Below are 21,132 nucleotides of genomic sequence, written 5' to 3' on the forward strand. Positions count from 1 at the left end.
TCTCTGGTTTTCTGTCCATCCGTCTTTAAGATTTTGAGCGATGCCAGGAAATGCATAGCTGGCGCGTGGGCAGGTGCGAAGCGACTGGGGAGTTTTTGAAACCCTGTGAATAAAAGACAGATTTACATCAGAGGGATTGTACGTGTTAGCTTTAGACTCCACGTGTAGCCTTGCAGGCCCATAAGCAGCAACCTTATCACGTCGGGCTCTGACACTTGTGAGAACAGTCCTGCTGACTGTCCAGCCTTGTAGAAAAGGCGTGAAGATCACATGCTCGCTTATCGGAGAGGATGAATGTGTGCGTTTATTCTTCCGTTCCACTATAGCCACGCCTTGGGTAACCCCCTCACAGTCACATGACCCTCAAAGTAAGATGAGACAAGAAGATCACAACACACCACTCGGTAGGAGATTTATGTCAGAGTGATTTCACACTTCTACGTATGGAGACTCGGTTCTTTACCCGTGCGGATGATGAAGAGGAGCAGCTGGAAACAAAGATATTAACATTAACCTTATATCAGTACTGGCTCAGAGGTTTTATAAATACTATCTCGGATTTACACACATGAAGGAGGCACTAATGCCAACCCTCAGACGTTCCCTGTTAATGCATCCCTCACGCTCCTCCCGTCGCTAACAGTCTAGTGATTTGGTGCATATTTAAATAACCTTTATCGTGTCTGATAAAACCCAACAAGCCCATAGGTGACGATGCCACTGCACGTTCTATAAGTCCGGGTGTTCTTTTGTTCATTGTGGGGTGGAATGAGGGGATGCTCGGCCCCCTGCTGTGTTTAAATTTCACCAGAACAAATGGAAGCCATCAGACGTCTTGACGGAGACGCCCCGTTGTGTCATCAATGCCGTCGTCTGTGGATGATTTCACGCTACGTGCATCTTCGGGCAGATTCAGGTGCACGTGACGTACACAAATAAAGTTTACACTGAACACGGCGATTGTATTCCTAGATGAGAGAGGGAGAGGGGAGAGTTTTTCTCTCCACCTGAATCCCAACATTTCCACCAGTGGTCCAGAGCTATGCGGAGTCATCCAATCACATCGACTCACAACCGTTCCTCACACTCTCTGTGCCGGTTACCAAGGAGACAGAGAAGTAAGGCCTGTGAAGTGGAGCAATGGCTTGACATTATTTATTTATTTATTTACAGGCTAATGAAACTAAACAATAGTTGTTGTTGTTGGCTTTAAAATAAACAAGAGAACAATCTACATGTAACGCGGACGGCTCAAGTGAAAGGGTTTTTATTTTTAAAAATCATTATCGGGATAAACGCAGACTTCCTCTAGCCAGGAATCCATCAGCAGGGACGGAAAAGTGTGTATTTTCAAGGATCTTTGTATAATGATTTGATTTGGATCCAAGTGGGTCACTGTAAAAGCATCACGTTCACATTCAAACACACACACACACACACACACACACACACACACACACACACACACACACACGCTGTCTCCATTTTCCCCTGTAAGTAGACAAAAAGAGCACAGTCAGGTTTAAAATGTGCTTGTTCTCCCATTTGTTCTCTCAGAATAATCCTACTCTTTCTGAAGTTTCTGCTGAGCGGCACACGCGGGGGTCCGGACCGCTACGGCAGCTGAAGGTTTTGTGCAGCGGCAGACGTTTCGCAACACGGCGACTTGAGAATCGGCCGCATTGGCTCCGCGTTATGGCCTTCATATCTCTCGGCTGTTCTGACTCATTATATTCACGCAAACCTGGTTCTACTCACTCCCAGGGCTGCTTTTGTGTTGGTTGCCCTGACCTTTGGCCCCTTTCAATGTTGTGTGCACAGAACCCCTGTGGAAAGCTGTCTAAGAGCTGTCGCACTGCAGTCCAATCTGTCACGGGCCATTGATTTGTTATTTTTTTTGACATATGCATGAAAAAGGTGAATGGATGGAGCTCTCTCCTTTGTTTTAGACTCACTTCCTGCCCAGATGTGCAGAACTTGTGCCCGGTTGTCTCCATCATGCCGGGACTTTGTGCCTGGACAGTGTTCTCTGTCGTTTATTCTACTGGATTCAAACACTCATCGTTAAAGAAGCCTCTTCTTTCATCAGATGCAGATACTTGACAAGTTCCCAATCGAGGGAGGGCAGAAAGACCCAAAGAAGAGGATCATCCCATTTCTCCCAGGTAATAGCCTGCACCACAGCACCTCCAGATATATGCACAGACCCCCATATTAATAATGTATAATCTGGAGCGGCGTCAACAGGAGCCGGTAACTTATGCCAGTCCCGGTCGCTTTGCTGACAAGGCAATATGTCTGATTGTTCACTCTCCGTTGTAGCTGCATGTCCATGCCTCTGAACTTCTTTGAGTTATGGTGTGTGTTCTCATATCGATCGGGATTGTGCCACAGTGAGACCTGCTCCAGGCTCACCTGCAGCACAGCTTGGCAGAGATCAATGATCAGTGTTTAGGACAGTTAAGTGTCTGGGAGAGCTGACAGAGATACGGCTAATCACAGTGTCGTGTGCTCGTGGTTGGGCGTGCGTGTTCACCTGCACGTTTCCCAGCCGGATCTCAGGCCGCGGGAGTAAAAGCTGTAAAGTAAAAAGGAAAAGCTGCTGTGTATTCACTGTAAAATGGTGTATTTTAGTAAATGCTGTGTTTAAGCCCGGTGGCAAACACACAAGCTCATCTAATATAAATGCTGTCTATGTTTCCTGAAGGCCTCCCCCTCCTTCTCAACACACAAACAAAAATTAAATGGTGCTACCAAAAAGTCAGCGGGGCTGTGATGTGAGGAGCGTCAGCTGAAAACTGTGTGACCCCCTGTGGAATCCATTAAAATGTTTGATGATTTTCAAAACAAATATGCTGACAAGGGTGTATAAATAGAATAAATAATAGTTTGTTTTTTCATGAAAACCTCTTTCACAGGCAGGGGTCATGGGATCCATGACGGGGTGGGGGGAGTTTGAAGTGTGGGACTGAGACGTCTTTTGCAATGAAATCTGCCCGTACATTACTGCCACCTGCTGTTATGTCGTGGTATTACACTAAGCGTAATTATAATTTTCTTTGAGGCAGGACTGAGTTCAAATCAACCTTTTCACTGGCCCGCCTTTCTATTTTTTACATCTCTACTTTATTTATTTATTAATTTACTCAGCTTTTAAACACCTAATTTTGAAAATAAGTTTTGCTTCCTCCTCTCCAGGAAAAATCCTGTTTCGTAGGAGTCACGTACGCGATGTGGCCATGAAGCGGCTGCGTTTCATCGACGACTACTGCAGGGTAAGATAGACATGACTGCAAACATCCGTCAGTTCCCCCCGTCTGCTTCTAGGGACTCTAGAGAATCTCAGCCTGTGAAAAGTCAGGAGGTTGTGACCTGCAGGGCGATTTCACATGCTGAAAAACATGGGACACTGACAAAAACACATGTTCTTTTTACGTGTCAGATGTATGAAAACCCTCTGTGGCCACACTTGAGGGATGCTGAGCAGAAAAATTAGGCGACTTTGTTCTGCACCAGTCATTCTCTGATCAATCCGGCGTTGTTGGCAAGGAAATGCTCGTATAACTTAGCATCCTCGCCCAAAAGAGGGCTGCAGGGGGCTTAATATTCGCTCATTCGAGGGAGATTGGACTTCCTTCCTGTCCTCTCACTTTTATATTTGTCCCAAATTCAGATCTTTTTCTTTGATACGCCTTCCCCACTTCCTTCCTTTCTCTTCACACAAAGCTATTCTGCATTAGCAGTAGTGAGCAGAAGAAGCACTGAACTTGGGCTCGCATTTCTTGCAGAATTAATTGGTCTGCTTTAGAAAAGGTCAATGTTATATTAGCTTATTAATTGAAACCTTTTTTGGAATTTTCTTTTTTTTTTTCCAACCAAATGAATGAAATAGGCATCGTTACCCAAATAACCAGAAGTGCTGCAGTGTTTTGTGTGCCACCCAGTTTACTTCATAAATCCTTTTTATTGGGACCGCAGTGAGGGAGCAAGTCCCCAGTGTCCTGCAGAATCTTGGGAGAGAACAGCGGCTGTGCAGTTATGGCCACGGGGCTCTCTCAGTAATATAGTTATGTTATGAATAAAATATGAAGGTATACGCCCGGAAATGTGATTTGCAAATGTGATTGCGTAACCCTGCGGCTTAACAGTGCAATTCAACAATGCATTGAACAAACAACTGGAGACACGAGCGCTGAGATAAATCTGTCATAAAGATGATGTTCTGTTGAAGGAGTCCTCTCACAGGTCACAGATCTGTTTGGATCACCTTAAATGCCCCCCACACGTGCTTTTGCCCTTTATTAATGTGACCACATGTTTAATAAACTATTCAGTATTCAGTATATTATTCACACCTAAATTAAGCAGAACTCTCTTTTCTCTTAAACACCTTCGGCTTCTCCTGTGTCTCCCCTTAGGCTCTGGTGCGACTTCCCCCTCAAATTTCTCAGAGCGAGGAGGTGCTGCGCTTCTTTGAAACCAAGGCTGAGGACATTAATCCCCCAGTTGAGTGAGTGTCGAAATTTGCTGCCTGTGCACGCAGGCTGTTGACCAGCATCACAGCTGAATGTTTTCTGGTGTCCACTGAATTCCACCTGCACAAACACTCTTTCAATTAAGACCCAAAAATCTGTTCTCTCCGTGGGGGGGTGGGGGGGGGGGCGGCTCTTCTCCCTAAACCTTCAATGCCACTGTGACTATTCAGTTCTTTACGCGATGCTGCTCCCCACGTATCATAGCTCAAGGCCGCTTCTTTGTGCCTTCCGGTCCTTTCATAGCGCCACTGGAGTTTTGTCTCCGACATTATTTGCTTGCATAGGAGGAAGGTGCATAAAGAAAAAAAGAATCAGAAAGCAGGATTTATAGTAACCCCAGATTTTAATAGGAGAGATTAATCTCTGCACCCCTTCATCCCACTTAGTTCTCTGCATTAGTGGATAAACTGCATGAATTTCAGGGCCTTGATGAACAGCTTTTGCTATTCATCAGGCAATTCTCTATATCTCTCTTCCACTATCTTCATCTCCCTCCCCTCTCTGTTGACTTGGCCTTCATGAGCTTTACGCGCTCCTTTACATCCCGGCGTCTGTCAGCGGATATGAGAAAAAGGGCGAGTCCTCCTGTCGGAGGTTGTGCGGGAGATGGAAGCTGTGTAAGTGAGAACCAGACCAACCATGAGGTATCACCGACCTTGGATGTTTTGGTCAGATTTAGAAATAACTGGACCAGGCGAAGCTTCTGAGGAAGCTCGAAGAGAAGAGCGGTGATCTGGTGTAACGCTAAAGTGGAACGGAGCGATTGAATTAGCGTCGTCATGGCATCCTGTGCCTGAGGAGGTGCCACGTGGTCGGGTTAGGCTCAAACGGGGGCCCAAAATCTTCTCACATGGCCTTTCTGCGCTGCCCAATTGATGGTTTGTAGTCAGTCATCGCAATTTAGAGGACGTGACTTCGGTCCCAGTTAAATTGGGCGTGTTCCGTCCGTTCGCTGCTCACGAACCATCAACATTGGGGATAAAACAGTCTTGACTGCAGGGACTGGCCACATGTCCCTTTGGTCTTTAAAGTGATGTTAAAATTTCAACCTTGATTATTTGAGCAGCCGCGAATGCTAATTCGCGTTCCTCCAGCAGCTGGGCCCGGGTTCTCTGATCTCTGTGTGAACCTAATCAAGTATTAAAGATTCTGTTTGAAACCGGGTTGAGCCTGCAAACGGTTGCAGGCGAAGCGTGCACTTCTGTCAGGTTCCGGCCGTCCGTTTGGCCCCCAAATGTTTCCTTTTCACCGTCCAGGAGTCCTGAAACATTACTCTGCCCTTCCTCCTCCACCTTCCCACCTCCATCTGTCTCCTCCCAGTCATCTCTCTATTATGCTCCGCGCGCTGTGAGTGGGAGACAGATGGCACTCACTCAGCCTTAATGGGAAAGCTTCTCCACTCCTATCACTTTTGGGATCAATCGCTGGAGACGGCACAAAGGCACCGCGGCATCTGAGGGGTTAAACGCTTTAAGTATGCCGGAGTGGCGAGGAGCGGTCAGATGGATGCGTGGCCCCTGGGAGGTGTTTTGTGTACATGCGTGTGCACAGCAAAATGGTGTTTACATCGTACTTGTTGTCTGGTTTTTCCAGGAGGGGTTGGTGCTGATAACCAAACCCCCATTTTTTGGCGTGTCCAGTGCACATGGTTGCGGTTATTGAACTGTGCTGTTGCGTGCTGAGTCTTCCTCGCGCGCTCACTCGGGGTGCCGCGCTCGGCTGTAACCGATAGCTTCGGGAGTGCCGCTCTGTACTTGAGCGTGATTAATTGAGGGGGCAGCACAAATGGGGCAGGATGATGAAGCACGTCCAATGTCAAGTCCTGATAAAGGAGGGAGAACATCGAGATGACGGAGAAGGTGAAGAGGTCGAGAACTGGAGAATCCAAGGCCATTGGGGCGCCGGCCATCCCTTCTGAGCAGAAGATTTATGAAAGATCAAACTACCAGACACAAAATATTGACGTTCCTGTTAGAGTGAGGTGTACAATCTGACCCCACAGCCATTGTTGTGACTGGATTAACATGTGAGATTTTATGTCACACCCACTCCACATATTCTTGTTAAAGCAGCGATGCTTTTATAGCAGCCGGCGCCTTTTTCTGGCTCTGCTGTGGAAGATTAGACTTCCCAGTCATGCTCCACTCAGGAAACAGAGCTCCGTCTCCAGGGGGGCTGCACTAGATTCAGTCTCATCCATCAAAATTTTGTCGACCTGAGCAGATCCCACTAACTGCAGCAGCTTTCTCTGCCAGTGTTTGGGGGCCACCGCCCCCTGTTGGTGGATCCAAGCACTCCACCTCCGTTAATCTCAAAGCTTTGCTTAGTTGCATAATCATGGAAATTATACTTCAAAAAACGTTGGTTTACATGTTTCATTCCATTTTTTAGGTTCTTTTCGAGTCTGATTATAGTTAATGACTTAAGACTCAAGAAGCGAAGAGACAAAAGTGGCTATTTATTAACTTTCTTCTTCTGTATTTCATGTTTGGTGTCTCACTTGGTGACTCCCCCCCATAACTACATGTGGAGATGTAAAAGAAGGAAATAAAACCTCTTAATAGGTGTATTTATTATGCCAGGTGAAGCCAGGAACAGGACCCAAAATGCAGACACAAACTTGCCCATAAAAAGGTTTAATTTAAAAAAAAAAAAAAGGTTACAGGTAAAGGTGCAAGCGAGTGAGGCTGATCTGAGTGACAGTGAGCTGCAAAATACAAAGGTGAAGCAGGTGAAAACTCACCAGAAAGGCAGACTAGCAAAGGTTCAAGCGCAAAAGATTCTCAAGAAAGAGGAGCCAGGCGTTACCATGAAGGATCTACAACAAGAGGAGAATCGAGCCGCTCTTTAAAGCTGCAGATCCAATCAGCCCAAATGAGCTGCAGGTAAATCAGGTGATGGCTCAGGGGGTGCCTGACCCTGCCAGGGAACGGGGCGAACGGACAGGAAAAAATGAACAAAATACACTGAATCATAACATTATCAGCACGAAAACAGCAGGGATCGGTATCTAATGATGCATAAGATCTGCTTAGGATCGAAGTCGGGCAGATTTTTATGGCCGTGTAAACAGGCGCACTCATATTTTAGCCACTCCTCCCTAATGGGAACAGCTTGGTGTGAAATTCTGACAGATTTATTTTAGTACTGTTCCCATGTGTGCTTCCCTCCGTTATAGTATAGAGCACAGAGCTTCTGATGTAGAATATAACCCACTGATAAGCATTATTTTATGTCCTTGGCCTCCTTCCTTAGTGGTTATCGACCGGAAGGGAACCTCAGCAACGTCGGGGACCAGTTCAACAGAGACAACTGGATTATTGTCCAATAAAGACTGAATATCTACGTATAAAATGCAGTGGCATCTACGTCCATGCTGTTGATACTTCCTCACTGCGGAGAAGACAAAGTAGATGATTTCAACTTAAATTGTCACTTAACTAAGAGAAAAAAGGATGTGGTCACTTTAGATAAAGATGACAAGGTGTCATCTATAAATATGCCACAGACTCTGGTCAGCTTCTCAATAAATCCTCTGCTGAACAGAATTTGGATGGACGGAAGACGATCCCGAGCCCCTACTCAGTCCTCCTTCTCTTTCCTAAATATTGCTCGCTGCTGACCACAGGCTCTGTCACGAGATCCCCGGTATGGTTGTCATCGTTGATCATATCGCCTCACAACGCTCGTGAATAACAATGGAGACGGACCTCAGCTTGTTCCATCACATCATCATATCAGTAAAAATGTAAAAATGTGTTGTCTTTGGTGGAGGTGCAGGACTCGACAGCTTCCCAGAAGGACTGATACCCTGTTTTGGCCCAGGTATTTGTGCAAAGCAAACCTATTGAGGCTGATTTTAATCATTAACTACATTTTTTTTCAAAGATGAGACGGATAATTGTTGGGTTTGGCTAAAAAGGAAATCCTCTTTGCACCGTGTGCTTCTGAAGTGTGTTTAGGAGGGTGTTACGGTTAACTGCTTTGGTGCGTCCCATCTGGAGTCCTAATGCCTACTGTGATCCTAAACCTTGTTTTTACAATTAGCTCTTTAAGATTAGGAACCTTTGCTAATTCGGCTCCCTGAGATTGAGTGAGTGCTCAGGTAGGAGGATGAAGGCTGAGATTCCAACATTTGTGCACCATAGACCTCCTGCAGCTTGTTGTGACAGAGCCTGTTGCTTATTTATCCGTCCCGCTCACTTCTTATATAGACGTTGATTGGGTCTTAATCTTGAACATGTCCATCACCAAGAGAAACCTCCCTCTCTGACCAAACAGCTAAATCATGTCGTCTGCACCACATGGATCAGATGGAGTGTGTTAATACACTCACTCTCATCTGATTTGGCTGTCATGCTCAGGCCTTGGAACAGTTCGGACGTGCTTCTGCTTCTCAGATGGATTTTCACCGTAGGATGAAAAGCGTGACAAAATGTGCATTGGCTTATGTTGTCATGTATGCAGCCGGCCACGGCGCTCACCGTGACAAATGCATGTTTGACTCAAGAAGCAACAGAACAGACAGGATTTAAAAAACATCCTAAATGCATAGAAAGAGCTGAAAATATCACACATGCTTTGAATGTCAAGCTAATTCTCCCCATGAATGAGTTCAGTTCAAGTCTTTCAAATCATTTATATTAATTCTGCATCAAGCAACGTTTCACTGTCAAGACGCAGCCTCGGGCTCTTTCTTTATCTCAAAACTCCACCTTTGCATCACTGGAGAATCGCTCCACCACCTGAGCTACAGCTGCCCCCTGTTCACATAACCTTTGACCCCCACGCTTCCTTCTCCTCGTGTAGGAGATGTCAGTAATAAGCTGGCAGCCAACAGAAGGCTTTGATTTCAGCCTTGAGGACTCGGGTCACTGAAATAGAGTCCGAACCCTCTTTTGTACCCTAATGCTCAACAGATGCCTCCCAATCCAGTCCACAAAACCTCCCAAAAGAACCAGCTGCTCCTCATTGCTGCTGGTCCAATGTCCTGGAAGCTGCTCTACCAAGAAAAGGAGTCGGAACTCGGAGAGAAATAATGTCTCATTTTTTGGCCTGAAGCTAGATTCATTTTGGTGCTAATTCTTAATTGTTTTAATTAGCTGCTAGCCCACAGCATTTGTCCCCGTGTTGCTATTTGCCTCCTGAGCTGCTCTGCCAATGAATCTTTGAATTTCTTGTGAGCGTTTCGTCCTAAAGCCTTTTTGCATGCCAACAACCACCCACGTTTGATGCAAACTGACCTTTGCATGGACCAGCTTGGACTTTTGGTTCCGACTTGGGGCTTTAAGGTGACGTTTGCCGTTCACGCACAGGGTGATTAGCTTAACAGGTTTGTTGCAGCAGAGTACTCTCCATACTGCTGCTCTAAAGCAAAATCAAATGAATCTGTCCTTGTTGACACCTCTGGGATGAGTTACAGCCCACCAATCAGGTTCTATTGTACCGTCAGTCCTGCAGGTCATTTAACTGTAGCTGGTGTGAATATTTGCTTCACTTATCTCATATAAAGCAATAAATAAAGAACGGAAACGTTGGGTTGGGATTCAATTCCTCCATGGATTTTCGGTTTCATCCAAAAGCACAAGTTAAATTAATTCACCTGCATTTTCACTTTCGGTTAACTTTCTGGACTTGTGAGGCCTCCTGTTGTGACTGGAGGATGAATGCGTCCGTTATTCCACGGCAGCGCGTCTAGAAACGGAGAAATATGCATCCCGGTATCTCCCGCGCCAACTCCACAGCACATTTCTACCTCACACACATCCTGGACCACTTCCTTATTGGATGCCAGCAGCTGTTCACGGGTCCATTTTCTCATTCCTCTTGTATTTGTCATATCTGAAAAGGATTCCAGAAGCCATGGCTAAAACTCTCTCTCTTTGAATCCCACTTTGATGACAATGAGCCATATTCTGGTCGTTAGCGTGCAGGGATTCTGCCGGAGAGGTCGGAATAAAGGCTTTATTCATCCGCTGTGCTCGGTCACAAAGAGACGGAAACGTCCGACCACTGGAAGATGGATGGATAAATAAATTATAAAGACTATTTCGTGCCGCCACTGTGTGTGTTATGCCACTTCAGCTATTTTTAATTTACTTTTATGACACGTAGTTTTTTTTGGAATTCATTTGGAAACACTTTAATGGGGATGAAATTAAGGAAATATGCTGTTTCACAAGGCCCAACCAGACTCTTGGTCCCTAGTTAAGACACTCTAGCATTGAGATTTGGGATCATTTGATCAAGAACATTTCTGCCGTCTTTTCTAAATAAGTGTTATTGCAGCGCAGTATGGAGGCAGAGGAAGGATTCAGAGGGTCATGGAAGCGCAACAGAATCTTTATGGCTGCTGTGGAGCAGCGAGAGTAAGATTTAGAGCTCCCTCTGCCCAAGTGGGGGACAGAATAACTTCAATGACAGCGACCGCACTCGTCTCCAGATGTTCACTCTGTTTTGTTTAAACAACTTCCAGGTCTTTGTCATTTTTTGGGACTCCATCGGTTTTTCTATCTCCTCACAGTTTGAAACCATCTTCTGACGCACCCTTTTCATCCTCAAGCATCCCAACATCGCTCAAACCCTCCTACTGTGCTGCCTCCGGCACTCCGACAGCCTCCTCGCACCAGGATTTAGGGTCTTTTAACTCTTCAGTGCAGCACTTTCCTCATTTGTATGTGAGGTGAGCTGCACCTGCAGCGGAGAGACGTGAAATTTCAGTTGATGTGAGGGTTTCGATTACCTCAGGAAAACTGAAAGGGCACATCGATTGTGAGGAAGATAGGCAGAGGAGAAATAGCGAGTGATAGATTGCCGAGTATGACTTTCTATAAATAGCGCAGCCTCATCTATCCGTCCATCAACCTTTTTTTTTTAAACCCATTTGTCTTGCTGGACTGCCCGTGTCCAGGAGTCGGTCTTGAATAGCTGAAGTGTAAACCCTGAGCACTGCCCCCCCCCCCCCCAGCTGAAGCTCAGCAAATCTCATTATAATCCATTAAGCAAGGATCTTAAACTCATCCTCCGTCTTTGAAATGTGGGGAGAGGTCTCTGTCTTTGGTGACAGCCTGAGGGAGGGGTGGGGAGGAGCGCAGGAAGAGGATGGTGGTGCCGCTTTGCAGTCACATGACTAATCTGTGTCTGTTGCAGGGAGTGTTGGCAACTGGCCAAAGTCAACTATCTCTCCACATCTTTCTTCTCTCTCTCTCTTTCTCGAACACAAGCATCTCCTGGAGCACTAGAAGCTTTTTTTTATTTTGCAGTTTAGTTCAGAATCCATGCGCAGTGACTGTTATTTTTGAAGCGCCGTCTCAGGTCACTAACCATGTCCCTCTTGTGTTGCTTCTTCTTCAGGGACTACGGCTCCAAGCGCAAGTCGGGTAAGTCACCCATGGTTTTTTTTTTTTGTGGTACCTGTAACTTATTTCACCTTGTTGCTCTGGACAGAAATACACAGACTCCCAATACAAACGAGATCCTTCTGCTACATGATATATGATGCCTATGCTATGCTGGCAAGTCCATTGACTGCAGATTGTCTCTTTTTCCTGTTGAATGATGCTATTTTATTTTATTTCCATTAATTCAAAAAGCAACCCCCCTTCCCCCCACAAACTGTCAGCAGGTTTAGTGACTGTGCATCAGTCATTTACTACCTACCGTCAGAGATTTTTAACCTCATTAGCCATGGTAGCAAATATATGGTTCTTAGGAGGTATTAGCAACAGTGGAGCTTCTTAACAACAACATGGGCACATGTGAGTGACTGACGTGTTTTGCAAGCATGTGCTAACACCTTGGTAGCAGCCTTTCAGAACTATTTTCTTTTATTCTATATAAAGGTGTTGAAAGGATAACTTACTGGACTGCATCTTATTGCATCTTGATATACTAATGAGAACTTTAAATGTGTTTTTGCAGTTACTTAAAGTACACAACAGGGGAAATACTGATGGGTTTAATCTTGGGCTGATGGTGCTGGAGCTCATTTCTGCCAGAATCGATTCGTTTTAGACCCATCGTCAGCTCAGTGCAATGTCATTCCTCCAATCAGGCTGCTAACGCGGAAGCTAATCGCTGCCACTGATACAGCGTTTTGTGTGTTCTCTCTCTCAGCCTGTAGAACAGAGCAGCAGGTGGCTTCTGTGCTGTTAGTATGTGAAAGCCTAATTCTCTGAGATGCAGCCCAGTTGGGCGCTGCTCCACTGACCAAGTGATCTTAGCTATGACCTGAAGTAGCATGAAGTAAGGCGGCGCGGATTCCTGTCAGGGTGTGTTCACGCCGCCGCCGATTCGGTCCGTGTTTACATCTGTTTGTGTTCATTCTGGTCCAAATGCTGCAGTGTTATTGCATCAAGTATTGAAAATTTATATATATTCATTTGGCTATTTTACTTGTTTCACTCTCCTAATTGTAATATTAAAGCCACAGTTGTTGGTGCGATTACTGAAGATACTGTAAAATGTTGTCGTTACTAGAACATTATACTAAAGTGTTTTTGACTGAATGTTACGTAACATCAACTAGGAAGGGGGAAAAAGTGGCTGCTTGGAAAGTACATGAGGGATGAACGTTACAACTGTTTTCCAGTTCAAGTTCACCGAGCATTATTTCACGTCGTCCCCAGTCAAGTGTCACTTTTGATTTAAGGTGTTTTGACTGCTGGGGACTCTCGTTGATTTCATTTAATAATCCTAAATCATTTAAACCGGGACAGCATTTGGATTTGAAACAGAAACAAGCACAGTTTGAGTCGATATCCTGTTTGGCCGGAATGTCGGACATATTTCTCTTAAATTCAGGGTCAGGCGTTTCAGGGGTCACGTTACTGTGCTTCTCCACTGTGTGGGGGGCAAATTCAGAGTGAGAGGAGAGGGAGCTGTTTGGCCTCCAAAGGCCACAGGGTTCAGTCAGGCTGACTCTGGGGATGTTTATGTGCTGTGGTGATTAGGATTTCAGATTTATGTCAAAATGGTCGGTGTTATTTATGCAGAGATGGAAGGAGGGGTTGGGACTCCACGCGTGGTGGTGTTTTTACAAGTGTGTTCCCCTCTGTAAAGCTGTCGCTGACCATTAGGATTGTAGAAGCAGACTATTTATATATTAGGAGCTCCTTTGTCAACACACATTTTGGTGAGTTACACCTATTTTTCACCTCCTTATAAGGACCTTCTCCAGGTTTTAAACAGCAATAAGAAGCAGCGGAGACATCCGTTTTGTAGATTTGCTCTTGGCATGACAAAAGTGGACATATTCAGGTTAAATTGATGTAAATGTAGTCAGATGACTAAATGAAAGCAAAACTGAATTTATTGATCTGTGAAGTGATCGAGTGGTTTTATTCGGCAGTTCCACTGCTGTTCAAGTGCGGGTTCCATCTAAAATCATCCAAAATTAACAGTGTTGAAAAGCCAGCTGAACATATCGCAGTTTTACAAATTCGCTCACCCGTCTGGCCGGGCTTTACAAAACACAAGACAAAGATGAAACCGTTCTATGTTAAAGGTAAAAACTCTTATTTGCCACACCGTTGAAGCCTCAACCGAACCCCCTGTTTGGAGTTTCATTGATGTCATTGCTCAAAGCTGGAGTCTATAATAGACTTAAAGGTCATATCACCCCCCTGTCATTCATGTAGGCCTAGAAACACACAAAACTGCCCACTCCCCAAACCACAACAGTGTTCCAACCGATCAGTGCGTTCAACCGTCCACAATGGCGATGTCGCATCGTAGGTACAGCCTATAATGGCTGGTCTTGAGGGGCTGTGATGAACTCAGCCAAACATACAGTATCAAATTCAAATATTACTTAATCACCCATGCAACAAGTCTAGAGAATATGTCACTGGGACAAACGGTGATAGTCAGATTTGACTGTAACGTAATAAATAATGTACTTGTATCCACCAATTTACTCGACAAGATATGAAAGTATCATTCAGTTTATAATAAATTTGAATTACTGCGCTTAATTTGTCTTTCTTTGTAGCTCTTGATAACACAAAGAAAAAACATACAGTACATGCGTGTGTGTGTGTGTGTGTGAACATAGATGGCCCGGCGTAGGTGGGATGGTTAAAGTCAATTATGTTGAGCAGGGTTGAGATGTTGAGCGGTGACCCTGGCTGACCTGGGAGCAGTCTAGATCCCTCCCACTGGGGCCAGTAAAGCTCTCAAAGCTCTGCTGGGTAGTGAGGGGGGATTTGGGTGATATTATCTCACATGACTCAACAGTATGGAGCCCAGGGCTTTACATCAGGGGCAGCAGCCATGATCAGTTTCAAGATCAGTCAAAATCAACTAGAATTCCACTGTAAGTAACTGAAGATATTTTGCATCTTAGAAATGGAACTACAATTTTTTTTATCAGTTTTCAAGAAGTCAAAAAATATAGTTACACGAATTAGGACAAACTGGGCTATGTGGCGCTCTATCTTATGCAAAAATACCAGTTCAAGACAACAGATGTGTAATATGTGACAGGTTAGGGTGAGGAAATATTGCTGTAGGTAGGAGCAGAAGGCTGATACACCCAGATATATTCATAATATACTCAGAGCAAAAAAAAGCCCTTACAAACCACCAAACCAAGTTAGCGTCCATGTTCGGAACATTTTGCCAGACATAAACCCTAAAACTAACAAGGTAGAGGAAACATTCTCCTGAGATATGGAATAAATGATTCGATTATCCATATTTTATTATGTTTATCTTTTATCCAGTCATTCTCAAAAGGGCTTAAAAGAATTGACTGGACATCACTTCCTGTCATGTGGCGGTCCCCAAGGCTCCATCTGTGGGCCACTGATTTCTTTGTACCTTCTCCCCTTCATCATTTGATGTCTCTGACCTCTTCTGTGTTGGTGACTGATGCTAAATGACTTTAAATTTGAATGAAGCGAGGACCAAAGCCATCATTCTGGACCAAATCAGGCCATTGATGTCCCATCCTTTGATCTGGGTTCCCTGCTAATGTTTGATAAAGCCGCTGTCGCCAGAGATTTTTAACTGGATTTTACTCTTTTGCTGTTTGTTTTATGTGCTGTTATTGATTCTGTTTTACTTTATGGTTTTTCAAAACTGTGCTATAGAAATAAAATTAGTTGGGTTATTTCTCTCCTTAGAATTCACTGTTGCAAAATCAAGAGTTTCCACCAATTTCATGTCACACAACTTTAAGATGTTTTATTTAACAGAACAAGATGACAGTGAAAACCCCATTTTGGCTTGTTTTTTTTGTTTGGTGGATGTGAAGCCTAAATCTTGGCCACCAGGAGAACAGGTTCAGCTAGTTCAGCAGCATGATTTCATTTCCTGAAGCAGGGGAGCCTGGAGAAGAGAGGATTATGGGAAGGGTTCTTCATGCACCTCCAAGAAAAACAACTTTTTATTGATCTTATCAAGTGATCAGATTGTTGTCTCACGTCTCAACACCGAATACTTTCAGCTGTGGGATGTTTAAGGGGGTTCTTTGAGCCCTTTTAAGCATCTCAATTGGAATTAAGATCTGGGTTCTGGCCTCCAACCATTCCAGAACTCCATTTCTTACATTTCCACCAGTCCTTAGTGGACTAATTGGTAGATTTTAGGTCACCGTCATGATACGAGAGCCAGTTTACCTTTGATTTTTGGACGATGACATTTAGGGGTTTTTGGAGACTTCTTTTAGCATCTTGAGGTCTGCTTTCGAGGCGAGCTTGTTTGGACGGACAGACCTGGGTACGATGGCAGATGCTTTGAATGTCCTGCTCTTGTCAATTGCTTTCAGGGCGACGTACATGACTGTACGCGTGCTGCGCTGAAGCCTAGGCTGTGCAAGAGTGATCAAAATGCAAACAAGAAAGCTAAAGCTACAGGAATTTATCTTGCTCTTACATTTTCTGCTCAGTAGTGGGGATGAAGGCATGTCTGACCATGCATGTTCCTCTGCATGTTGTCCAACTAAATAATCCATCTCTGCTTCTCTTCTTCCTTCTCTCCGTCTGCAGTATGGATGTACGGCTTTACAGACAGTCCGAGAAAAGAGGCCTCAGGTACTTTTGTGCATCTATGTCAGCATGTTGAATGTGAATGCATGTCCGTGCTCTTGTGAGCACAGCATTCCTGATGCACAGGTGTTGCTGTATTTGTATTCTTTCTATTCACACTAAGCTTATCGTCTGCCGGCGACATCTGCTCCTCCCATCCAGGATCCATTGACCTTACATTTATGTGTCTGAATGCAGTGAGTTGTCGGGTCATACTTTCTGCATGTCACTGCAACTTTGCCGTAGCCCCGCCCACTTCCGGCAGGAGTTGGCAGCCATCGAACAATAATCAAACTTGCTAACACGACAACCCCAACAAACTATGGCAAAATGATGGCAGGTCTGATTAAAAGGCTGAGTGCACATTACGATAGATTATATATAGATCTCTAAACACATATTGTGACAGACGCAGTCACAGATTTGCCCATCTGGTGAACATTGGCGTTATTTATCTGTACTGTAATTGCAGCTTTTCTGGAGGACGGTGACATATCGTGTTGTTTGCTTCCATTAGGGCTGTCAGAGCGTCAGTATGCATTAGGGGGAACAAAGATGATCCCCTTTGAACGCACAGTCAGGCAAAAATAGTCCGTCTTTGCTGGAAATGTGGAAAGGTTGTGTAAAATGGCACGTCCAAACAGAAACATCTCGTTTTAAAAAGAGGGCAGAACGCGAGTTTCCACGATTTATGGTATTTCATCAAAAAGGGTTGGATTACATTAAAGCATTATTCATTTAAATTACAAGGTTGGTGCTTCCTCAGAGGGACTTTAATGGCTCCGTTTATTTTTGTCTCAAGGGAGTAAAAACAGTGAAGGCAGAGTTGAACATCCAGCCTCACTCAATAGGGAAGGTTACAAATATTCCAAGGAGTCTGGTTGTGATGCTTTCAGGTGTGTGGGGAAAAACAGCTTCTGTCTAATTCCTTGTCCAAATGCACAAGAAACCCTCAAGCAGTATGGGATTTTGAAGTACGCCAATATTAAAGGTGTTGGGTAGAGAATAAAGTTTTCAGAGAGTGTGAAGCAACTGGGATTAAGATTAGCTACTCTAAATCTGAGACCATTGTCCTCAGCCGGAAAAGAATGGATTGCTCCAAGTAAAGGAATCGAAGTATCTTGGGATGGTGTTCACTGGGGAGGGAAAGACAGATCAGGGCAGCATCCGCAGAGGGCCGGCTCTCTGTTTACCAGTCGATCTACGTTCTAGCCCTCACCTATAATCATGAGCTTTGGGTAAAGATCGGGAAAACAAGTGGCTGAAATGAGTTTCCTCTGTGGGGAAGGGGGTATCATCCTTAGAGGTGGGGGAGGAGTGACAGTAGAGGAGCTCAAAGTAGAACTGCTGTCATCGGATGTGGTTAAGGCGTCTGGTCAGGATGCCTCCTGGGCCCCTCCCCAGGGTGGCGCATGGGCTAGGTCAGACCGAGGACACGCTGGTGAGAGTCGTCTGGTCGGCCTGGTAACGCATCAGGCGTCCCCATGAGAAGCTGGTGGAAGTGGCGAGGAAGACGAGCGGAGTCGGATTATTGCTTTTTCCGTTCTCCTAATTCGGCATCTTTTGTGGTTTAGTTTGTTAGAGGCAGTGTTGTACTTACTCGTGCACGTATATATATTGTAGAATGTTACACCTTCACAATTTCTTCAGTCTGTTGCTTTTCAGGCTCCAGCGACCTGTCCAGCTCAGTAAAATCTATCCTCTGCAGCTTGTTTTGCTTTACAGAGATGTTGGGCAAACGAATGGTGGCTGAAGTTCATTCATTTTCTCGGTCTGGGCTATTTCATTTCTATTGGGATGCCTGATTTAACATTGAAGATGAGACCGTAACAGTCGCTCATGAAATAATGTGGTGATGCTTTCTACGTTGACATTGGTCTGAGGTAGCAGCTTTTGTCATGCGGCAGTATCTTTCCAGCGCAAGAAAAGCTTTTTTTATTCCACATTTGCAAATATTGACATCAACATCCCCAAAAGGTGAGCCTATATTAAAAAAACTACATTTCTCAGTAAGTTTATCCATTCTCACTGGTATAAAGTCCAAAAATCCAGTTCTTTTGTCACCTGGAAGTCACATTAAACATTGACTGACTTACTCCACAGCTTCATCTGTTTCAACCCCATTTATTTAAAAGTCAACACTGGAATTAGTTGTTTAATTATCAAAAAAATGGTAAAGATGTCGTCCTCAAATGTCTCCACAGCCGCGAAATACATGTATTAAAACCTCAACCTCATTTATACCCTAAAAAGGTGATAATTAAGAGTTCTACATGTCTTAGCTTGAGTAACAGGACTATTTTCATCCTTAGAAATCTCACCGCTGGCATGGAAACGTTTAAACACGTTCGCCGGGAGAACGCAGCCGGCTAGTTCCAACTTTCTTTTGTTTGACACAAACCCAGACCAAACCTCCTGCCCCGCTTCTCCCTTTCTTTACTTCTATTCCACTCATATGTTTCTATTTAAGGCCAGCAGTACCGGCTACCATGATTGGTGTGCTCCATCCCCCCCCCCTCCCTTCCTAGCTCGCTGTCCAACGACCGACTCCCAGCAGCAGCGGAGGGAGGCCTTCCCTCTCAACCGCACTGTTGATTTTCCACCGGGAAACTTCCCCATTCTTCCACTCATTTGCTCACCAGGCTTCCCCACCAACTGCCAGTAACTCTCTATTTTCTTTAGCCTCTTTAGCCGTCTTTCTCCCATAGAGCTTCACTGAGGTTATGGATACCCAGTAGATGCCAGATGCAGCCCCTGCAGACATTCCTCTTGTTGTTCATCATGCCTTCGCTGCGGCCCGGAGGTTGGCTCAGCTTTATGGCCAATTGGGACAATGCAGCCAAGGCATGAGCGTGCCTTCTGATTGGTCAGGGGTCAGCCGATGGCAACTCACTGGGCACACGGCAGTAACAACGTCGTCGGCTGTGGGAGTCGCTCCCGTGGATCCACAGCAGGCAGGTGGCTGACGGCGTGTTTCTCCCCCCCAGGGATCGAAAGCTCAGAGCCTATGGTGCTGGAGCAGTACGTGGCTGTAGCCAACTACGAGAGGCAGGAGAACTCAGAGATCAACCTCAAGGCTGGCGAGACTGTGGATGTGATTGAGAAGAGCGAAAGCGGTAAGTGGGCTTTTGTTATGGTGGTGGCGGTTTACACGCCAGCCCTGCAGTCGAATCTACACATTGAAGCCACGGTTAGAGTCTTGCCTTTTAGAAATTTTAGACCTCAAAACCATCTGTCCAGATTTGAAATACAGCTTAAAAACCAAACTGGTCATACAATCGCTGAGGTATCCGCTGAACTGTGCATTTCCTACATTTAACATGTGAATAGAAGCACTGTCAGGAATAAAAGAAACTATGAAATGTTCTTGTTGTTTTCCCGTTATCTATATAACTCCTCTACTTGTCCTCTGATGAATTAGCATCATCTTCTTGTGCTGATACCTGTGTATGGGATAACCAGTGTTGTGGCTACTGGACACGATTTAGCCTTCTAAAAGTGTGTGTGTGTGTGTGTGTGTGTGTGTGTGTGAGAGAGATTTTCTGGTTTTATCAGTCATTGGACACTGAAAAGAATACAGTTTCTTTCATACCCCATGTGGAAATTCTGTAGCAGTTCCATTGCTAGTTCCCATTCTGGTTCTCTGTCTCTTTTACTGATTGCACGTGGGAAAGGAATTCCCTCTGAGATGATCCTTGAATGAACAGTTTTTTCATTTATCCGCGCCACTGAGGGAAGCTGATGTTTTTCAGATGTAGGCATTTAACCCTAGAACCTCACAGTTAGCAACCCCATCACCACCACATCCACGAGGGTAAAAGCCCCCCGAGCGTTCTAGAGTTAATCTCTCTTTGGAGCCAATAACACACTGTTCATTTATGCAGCTGTTTATGTTTCTGGCATGTGTCTTCACCATTCCACAAAGCCTTCTGAATTAATGAGCCGCTTCGTAACTTTCATTCTTTAAAGGCTCTTTTTCTTAGCATCTGCCTAAAGGGTGTGCGGGAAAGCTCCCGACTGTCTGCTGTGGTTAAACACAAATCACTTCATATGAGTGATTTCTGAGCTCCGATAAGCTCGTCTGCAGTGTTGTCTGATTCACTGGAGCCAAAGAAAGTGGAGCTACAGGCAGCCTGATGACGGCAATGACGTCACCTCGAGGCTGAGCCAAAAAGAACACACGGGAGCTCGCGTAGTATTATACAGCCTTCTTCCTGCTCTCAAATATACTAGAGCTTCATTCATTTTTCACATCCTCTCCTCCACTTTTCACAGATGCATTAAATCATTTTGTACTCGGCATTGCAACATAGAATCCAGTCAGTTTTCTGCTTTTGTCTAAGAAAAAGAGATTTATGAAGAATAGCCGGTATATTTATACAGGCTGGAAATACCCAATGGACGCAAAAACATTAAAAAGAATTAATATCGTACTGTAAAGTGCCCAAAAATCTTTTAGTTCTGGAAAAAATACATCAAAATATGGAGTGCTGAGCTTGGTCAAATGGCAAAATTCATTCTGTATCGGTGATCTTTGCAGAAAAACAATGAACCTTAGCTTGTAATGA

At 44.8% G+C, this 21,132-nt stretch overlaps 1 protein-coding gene across 4 annotated transcripts in view; it reads left to right on the plus strand.

Annotated features, from left to right (window-relative positions):
• Window positions 1-21,132, plus strand: part of sh3pxd2aa (SH3 and PX domains 2Aa) — a 50,855-nt gene that overhangs the window by 13,391 nt on the left and 16,332 nt on the right. For 2 of the 4 annotated variants that reach the window (XM_029851039.1, XM_029851040.1), the window contains exons 3-8: window positions 2,090-2,165; window positions 3,199-3,275; window positions 4,419-4,510; window positions 11,889-11,914; window positions 16,526-16,570; window positions 19,552-19,680. In XM_029851039.1, coding sequence (XP_029706899.1) covers window positions 2,090-2,165; window positions 3,199-3,275; window positions 4,419-4,510; window positions 11,889-11,914; window positions 16,526-16,570; window positions 19,552-19,680 — 445 coding nt within the window. The remainder of the gene's footprint in view (window positions 1-2,089; window positions 2,166-3,198; window positions 3,276-4,418; window positions 4,511-11,888; window positions 11,915-16,525; window positions 16,571-19,551; window positions 19,681-21,132) is intronic. The other 2 variants (XM_029851041.1, XM_003972155.3) reach the window with 1 other exon arrangement.

This window comes from Takifugu rubripes, chromosome 17, assembly GCF_901000725.2.
Source record: "Takifugu rubripes chromosome 17, fTakRub1.2, whole genome shotgun sequence".
NCBI classification, from domain to species: domain Eukaryota; kingdom Metazoa; phylum Chordata; class Actinopteri; order Tetraodontiformes; family Tetraodontidae; genus Takifugu; species Takifugu rubripes.